The sequence below is a fragment of the Salvelinus sp. IW2-2015 genome, linkage group LG13 (genome assembly GCF_002910315.2).
Source record: "Salvelinus sp. IW2-2015 linkage group LG13, ASM291031v2, whole genome shotgun sequence".
Classification (NCBI taxonomy): domain Eukaryota; kingdom Metazoa; phylum Chordata; class Actinopteri; order Salmoniformes; family Salmonidae; genus Salvelinus; species Salvelinus sp. IW2-2015.
The window spans coordinates 26,580,149-26,588,089 of record NC_036853.1 but is presented as its reverse complement, the minus strand read 5'-3'; the positions used below and the strand labels follow the sequence as shown (position 1 = coordinate 26,588,089).

Genomic DNA, 7,941 nt, shown 5'->3' with positions numbered 1-7,941 from the left:
CTGACTTCTGACCAATCTTTCCTTTTRGCTACCAAGGTTAGATCAACAGGATCTGGGAGTAACCATGGAGGAACATCCTCTATCACCACAGAAGGGCCAACCTCCAACCACTCTCATCAACAAGCTTTCCAACTGTCCAACCAAAACCACTGCCTACTAGTATTCCCAACAGTCATCTAGAACAGTAGCAGTGGGATGCTCAACCTCACAGCCTTTCAACCTAACCGAACAAGCTAATGACAATTTTTTACGTCGTATATCCAAAGGCATCTCACCTGCCTCCACTAGTAAGTCACATACATATGTTGATTTACATCCCCCAATACATATCCTTAAAGCTATATACTGGATTCTGTCCAGCCTCTGAAGCCAAGTCTTCGCCGCTTCCATAAACTATACACCCGTAATCAAGTGTCATCCTAAGCAGAGCTCTATAAATATCCATTAACGATTGTCTGTCAGCAACCCATTCATAACCAGAGACTGAGCGCATATGATTCACCACCTCCTTACACTTTGTTTCAACATTTATGAAATGATCTTTCCATGTATATCGCTCATTGTACCCTTAACCCAAATATTTGTACTTAGAAACSCTCCCCATACTTTGTCACTTTCAACAGGTAAAGGGTGCTTTTATACCATTTAGATGTTCATCACTAATAAGAGTCAACAGGGAAACACTGACCAAAACTATGGTTCCTTCCCTGTCACGTTTCTCTATGCTTTAYTTTTACAGTGCCGCTATCATACTGCAAAATATATATATATATAACTAATCGGATTACCTTCTGAATGATGGTTTGAGAACTCCAAGAATTCTTTACAGAGAGTGTAGTAATGGAACAACTCTGTTTCCTTGAACAAGGTGAAGCGATGAGCAGTCAACCACTTCTGAAATCCTCCTCTGTTCACCTCCTGTTATGTCAAAAATAAGAATAGCATATAAATCATAAAATTTTAACAAGGTATAACAAATTCAGGGGGTAGCCCTGACCAGGACTCGAACACAGGTCTAGCAACTATTAAGCCAACACCTTAACCTTTATGACAAGTGGTCTGAACCTCTCGCTGAGGTTGATAGGTGTTCAGTTAAGGTCGCTACAATATTAAATAAAAAATACCCAGGCCTATTGACTTTTTTTTTTAAATGAAGAAATTCATTTGTATTGTCTTTCTCATTGTTATGTGAGTAAAAGTTCTGTTTTGAACTCTATTTGAACCCTATGGTTCAAATTTAAAAAATAATAGCAGCGAGTCCTGTTTCATAAATGAACCACAGGGGGCGCCATTGGTTAGGTTTTGGATTCTCTACCTGGCCTTGAAGTAGCTCAGGACAAGTTAACCATTTGTTGTCCYACAGAAAGAAGAGAGGAGTTTGACCAAACACCTAGGCAGAAAACAGATTGAAATGTGACATACATTCTGTGACAGTTATTTTATTCTACTCAGTTATGTTCTAGTATAAATTCTGTGACAGATATATTCTGTTCAGTTATATTCTATTCGAAATTCTGTGAAAGAGATGTGTTCTATTTTATATCGCAGAAGGGGCTCACCGGTAGGTTCAGAAACGTGTTAAAGAAATCCACGAAAACGTCATTTTTCAGAAGATCTGACAGTTGGTCATCATCTCCACCTTAAATAGATACAAATGTGAACAAGTGGTGTTGTTGAAAAAAAACATAGGCCTACATTTTATCATGTTAAGTGGGTCATGTTAGGTTTCAGCAAATAATGTAGGCCTAAGGAATGGCATTGTGCAGGCCTACCGGTATTATAGTATTTTGCCTACTGTATTATTATGCAGAACATACCAGATGGTTTCAGTATTGATGAGTTGTTGGTCATTTTTATTCGTTCATTCTACAATACCTCAAAAACGCAGGTTGTCTACTAGGCAGACTGTGCCTTTATTCAGCCATGTCGTTTCACATACAGACACTCTATATCACCAATGACGTAATAATTTAATCACAAAATCGTAACGTAAACCTAAATGAATTGTTACAATTCATTACGTTGTTGATTAATTGGCTTGTAAATCGGTAGGCTGTATTTTTTTCACTCTCGTTTCTTCATCATAACAATAACAATAAAATAGTACAGAACGTCCATATTTTAGTCAATAGAAGGCAAAGAACAGTCAAAGAGCATCATGGTCTTATTTTTAATCATTTAGGAACATTTGTTCTTTAGAGCCACCACAACATAATTGATTCTAGGAATATGCAGCTTTCATTTCGTCAGGGGGCGTATTTTACTTCATCGTCGTTCTTTATAATTACCATATTATAGAAATTATCCCATGCATAATCTTTTTCCCCGTTTCATATTTTTTAAACAAATTATCATACTGTTCAAATAAAGAAACGTATTTTAGGTTTTGGTAAGGATAGTTATCATTCATTTAGCAAACAAAGAGTAGAGTCTTGAAATAAATACTTGTTTGGAAGGATTTTAGCCAGGCTATTGAATGAAACTCCACATTTTTCCAGACGACCAATGAACGCAAACCATGAACTCCCCATCACCTGATCACGAAGGGATCACGTTCCTTTCTAGCCAATCTGGGGCGAGTGGGTCATATCTCCCTTTTATAAATGGAACCGTTAGGACAAATTTTGTGGTAGAGAATGAAACAAAAACATTTGGAATTACACAGAACATTTACAGAAGGCTGTACCAGGCTTTTGACCCTAATTCCTAAATTATTTTAAAAGTTATAGGAGCTGCTACGACAATTACATTGTGTATTTTTATCATCTTGACTTACAAAACACCAGTTTTGAAATATTTTAGTTTTTTGTGACGTTTTGAGTAGATCAACTATTACTATAAATCACTGGGTGGGCATAATACAATAGTTGTAGACCTCAAATGTCTCAATTCTAAGAATCAAATGCTTCAAGTGGATTCCAAATGATTGCTCTTTGTTCCAAGGTTWTCCAGGCGCTCATTGAAAAATGGCCACGTCAGAGAGTGCCAGTTTGAGTAAAACTGTGAAGCAGCAGTTTATGGACCTTCCTCAGGGAGACAAGGTCCAGGCCATGTACATCTGGATAGATGGGACTGGAGAGGGGCTCCGCTGCAAGACCAGAACRCTGGATTCTGAACCCAAGACCATTGATGGTAAGATCTGACACTTGATTTACATTGATCTATGCCTGGAGAAATGGGTAGTAAACTTTTGTGCTACACCCAGTGTTTCCCCTAATGTTTTTTCAGCTGTGGGGGGGATTATTTTTGTTGAGTGAGAAGGTCATTTCTGATTTACTTGTGGACACTTCTCCAAAATGCACGAACATTTTATTACATTCTCTTCTGAAACTCATCTGACAATTGTGGACAGTTTAATTTTCTCTTGATCTCAATGGCATCACCAGCCAATTCTATATTAARCCAAACAATGATTAAATGCTTATATTAATAGGGTTGYCTACACTTCAAGGATTGCAAGAAAACTAGTTACCTTGGTGTTTTCTCTCTCAATCTGATGAGAAGCTGAGGAAGATTTGGAACTTGTTGCGCTGATCTTAAAGGCGCATCTCGGCAGAAATTACTTTTTTGGGGGGCGAGGGGTTCGGAGTGGCGGAAACTATTTTCTAAATGAATATAGATGAGACTGGTTACACCCTTGTAACACATTGCTCAAAAAGCGCCAACAGTTGCTTTTCTAATACAGCATAAATTCAAAAATACGGGTTGCTTTGACTAAAAACCCTGAACCTAATGGGTACTTGAATCCCTGAGTTGCTTTTATCGCACGGATCCCTCCCTCTCTCCTTCAGATCTCCCAGAGTGGAACTTTGYTGGTTRCAGTACGTACCAYTCGGAGGGCTCCAACAGCGATATGTACCTTATCCCTGCTGCCATGTTCAGAGACCCCTTCAGGAAAGACCCCAACAAACTGGTCCTGTGTGAAGTGCTCAAATACAACCGCAAGCCTACAGGTAAGCCTAAGCAGTAAAGTGACATTGGGGGTCATATTCATAGGAGCTCAAACATTTTAACTTTTGCAATAGAAAATGAAAATTAGCTGTATTGGATACATTTGGATAATACCACCCTGTTTTCTTCCTTTTCATGCCTGCTGAACATGGCCCAGCCTTATTGAACCCAGGCCCCATTGGCTCAGTGTAGCAGAAATGGTTTGAATGACCAWTACAATGTTTGTTGCCCTCCAGAAACTAACCTCAGGCTGATGTGTAAGAAGATCATGGAGATGGTAGAGAACCAGGTGCCGTGGTTTGGCATGGAACAGGAGTACACCATCCTGGGAACAGACGGACATCCCTTTGGCTGGCCTTCCAATGGCTTCCCTGGTCCACAAGGTTAGTTTGAGATGTTACGTTTAAATATAAAATGACATTCATTAGCAGATTTTATCCATGGCAACTTTCGGTCGGTATATTCAATTAGAGTATTAAATGTTTWGCGTTTAAACTGTTGAGCCTGATGATGCAGTGTTTTTGAGCAGGGCCCTACTACTGTGGTGTGGGAGCAGACAAGGCGTATGGTAGAGACGTCGTAGAAGCCCACTATAGAGCTTGTCTTTATGCTGGGGTTATGATCTGTGGCACCAACGCTGAAGTCATGCCAGCTCAGGTAAGAACCACTTTTGACTATTATACCGAACAAAAATATAAATGCAACGTTTTAGTTCATATAAGGAAATCGGTCAATTTAAATAAACGAGGCCCTAATCTATGGATTTCACATGACCGGGAATACAGATACCTTTATAAAAAAAAAAGTGTGTGGATCAGAAAACATGTCAGTATCTTGTGACCACCATTTGCCTCATGCAGAGCGACACTTCTTCGCATAGTTGATCAGGCTGTTGATTGTGGAATGTTGTCCCACTCCTCTTCAATGGCTGTGTGAAGTTGCTGTATATTGGCGGTAAGTGGAACATGCTGTCGTACACCTCCATCCAGAGCATCCTAAAAATGCACAATGGGTGACATGTCTGACTATGCAGGTCCTGGAAGAAATGGGATATTTTCAGCTTCCAGGAATTGTGTACAGATCCTTTCAACAAGGGACCGTGCATTATCATGCTGAAACATGAGATGATGGCGGCGGATGAATGGCATGAGAATGAGCCTTGGGATAGGTATCTGTGCATTCAAATTTCCATCGATAAAATGCAATTGTGTTCGTAGCTTATGCCTGCCCGTACCATAATCTCACTGTCACCATGGGGCACTGTTCACAACGTTGACATCAGCAAACTGCTCGCCAACACGACGCCGTACAAGCGGTCTGCGGTTGGACGTATTGCCAAATCTCTAAAACGATGGTGGTGACTTATGGTAGAAAAATTAACATTKAATTATCTGGCAACAGCTCTGGTTGGCATTCCTGCAGTTACCATGCCAATTSCACGTTCCCACAAAACTTGAGACATCTGTGGCATTGTTGTGACAACTGCACATTTTAGTGGCCTTTTATTGTCACCAGCACAAGGTTGCACCTGTGTAATGARCATGCTGTTTAATCAGCTTCTTAACCCATCCAGCTGACAAGTGTGGCATATTATCTTGGCAAAAGAGAAATGCTCACTAACAGGGATGTAAACAAATGTGCACAATTTGAGAAATAAGCTTTTTCTGCAAATTGGAAGTTCTTGGATCATTTTTTACATGTTGCATTTATATTTTTGTTCAGTATACACATTAAGCATAGTCCTAGAATTAGATTCTTCGTGCAGGATTAGGCTAAATKTGTGTCCATGAAACTCTGTAAATATTTAAAACCATCATCTCTGACTCCTATTGTCTTCCAGTGGGAGTTCCAGGTTGGGCCATGTGAAGGTATCAACATGGGTGACCACCTCTGGGCTGCTCGGTTRATCCTCCACCGGGTGTGTGAAGACTTTGGCGTGGTGGCCTCATTCGACCCCAAGCCCATCCCTGGGAATTGGAACGGCGCTGGCTGCCATACAAACTTCAGCACCAAGGAGATGAGAGAAGATGGTGGATTGAGGTAGACATGGATTCAATTGTGCTGTAAACCCACTGCTCTATTTTTAGGGCTGGTTTTCCTGGACCCATAGTAAGCCTAGGCCTAGACAAATMGCAWTTCTCCATTGATAATGCTTCTTAGTTGAAGACTAAGCTTAATCCAACCTGGGAAACCAGCCTCATAAGGTTAAGTCTCAAGTCTCTTTAGCAGTGGATTAAAACCCTTCTGTCTTCTATCCACACAGGGGCATCGAAGATTCGATTGAGAAGTTGGGAAGGAGACACCGCTACCACATCCGTGCCTACGACCCCAAAGGGGGGCTGGACAACGCCCGGCGCTTGACCGGTCACCACGAAACGTCCAACATCCACGAGTTCTCAGCCGGCGTGGCAAACCGCGGCGCCAGCATCCGCATACCCCGCTCGGTGGGTCAGGACAAGAAGGGCTACTTCGAYGACCGCCGCCCATCTGCTAACTGCGACCCATATGCAGTCACGGAAGCTCTGATACGCACATGTTTGCTCAGTGAAGAGGGGGAGGAGCCTAAAGAATACAGCAAATGAACTAGATACTCTTTTGGTCTTGAAATAATCCCCCTCCTGTCCTATTGAGCTACATCTCAAGTGTCATTCCAAGTACTGTTTTGTCTGTGGCTTTGTAAACCCCTTGCATATTGCAAGTSTTGACCATCCATGTATGGCTTGCTTTTTAACCCTTTTCATGGGAGAATCTTCAGTACATTCTGCAGTCTGTGTTCAGGGTAGAGTAGACCCCTACCTTTTGATCACTMCCAACATTGCCCTTTTTAATTGATGCTATGGACTTAACAATTCCAGACAGATGTCTGTTGGAGSGATAAATGTTTTCTATGTATAGGTCTACTTCTAGTTATGTGTATCAATTTGCTACTCATAATATTGTTTAACATGATTTACTAACCAAGATGCTGTAGATTTTGTGGGGGGCGCGTCTCTTAAGGATTTGTATACTGTTCTAGTGGCCAGCTATGGAACTTATATTGCAAGTGACCGGTTCTGTCTTTTTTGTAACATAAAAAAAAATCTAATTTTACCATAATCTTTCTTGTTTGACTTTAATAGTATATTTTATATCACATTTATGGATGCAATAACTGGCCATCCATGATATCAAAATGATAGTTTACAATATTGAGGCAATTTTACTGAGTAAAACAAGCTTATTTTGGGTTCTGATGGGGTATGACAGTTGAACTAATCTCATGAGGCCTTTTAATTTAATCTTCAATAATCAATGGGTACAAATTAAGTACAAAAACAGCTGTAGCAACAGCTGATTGCCCTTTAAACGTTGCTTTACTGTAACCTGGACTAGATCCCCAAAGACCAGGCAAAGCAGAAGCGAGGGCACAGAGCTAAATTTTGGTTTATGCGCAATATTCTGTAAGACTTTACTGTAAAGGTAACCTTGTCAGATCAACACTGAGGACATGTACTTCTCAATTTAGACTTAATCAGGAGCATAACCTTGGATCAATCAATGACGTGATGAAAGTACGAGTATATCATTTCCCTCCTGTCCTCTTCACTCAGCTGGTCAGATCTTTTAGGGCATCTTGAATTTACTAGTTTCATGAGACTGATTGAAATTGTCCTAATAACTTACTGTAGGAAAACTTGTATATTGAGTGTTTAACAATTGAATTAAGATTGATGCATACTGAATACTCATGATGGCACAGACCAGACTTAATTTTCACTTGAATAGGTATCAATTTAACTTWATCTGTATTTCAAACGGTGAAGATTCAGTGAGGGAGGAAGTATCTGAAGACAATAGCCTGACCACACATTCTTGTCAGGTTTTTGCATATTTCCAGAGAAGCTTTGGCACAAATCACAATAGCCACACAAGGAATTGCACAACCAATTATTAGTATACTGAGAGAGCTTCCAACATCCATCCAATCACGTTCTGCTCTTGTAGATGACG

General features: G+C 40.4%; 1 protein-coding gene across 1 annotated transcript; it reads left to right on the top strand.

Annotated features, from left to right (window-relative positions):
• The first annotated feature begins 2,900 nt into the window (after nucleotides 1-2,900).
• On the top strand, nucleotides 2,901-7,041 carry LOC111972373 (glutamine synthetase). The gene is made up of 6 exons (XM_023999410.2): nucleotides 2,901-3,132; nucleotides 3,792-3,953; nucleotides 4,188-4,334; nucleotides 4,481-4,608; nucleotides 5,792-5,991; nucleotides 6,215-7,041. Exons 1-6 carry the CDS (start codon nucleotides 2,967-2,969, stop codon nucleotides 6,531-6,533), a joined length of 1,122 nt encoding a protein of 373 aa, XP_023855178.1. The 5' UTR covers nucleotides 2,901-2,966; the 3' UTR covers nucleotides 6,534-7,041.
• Nucleotides 7,042-7,941: the final 900 nt, after the last annotated feature.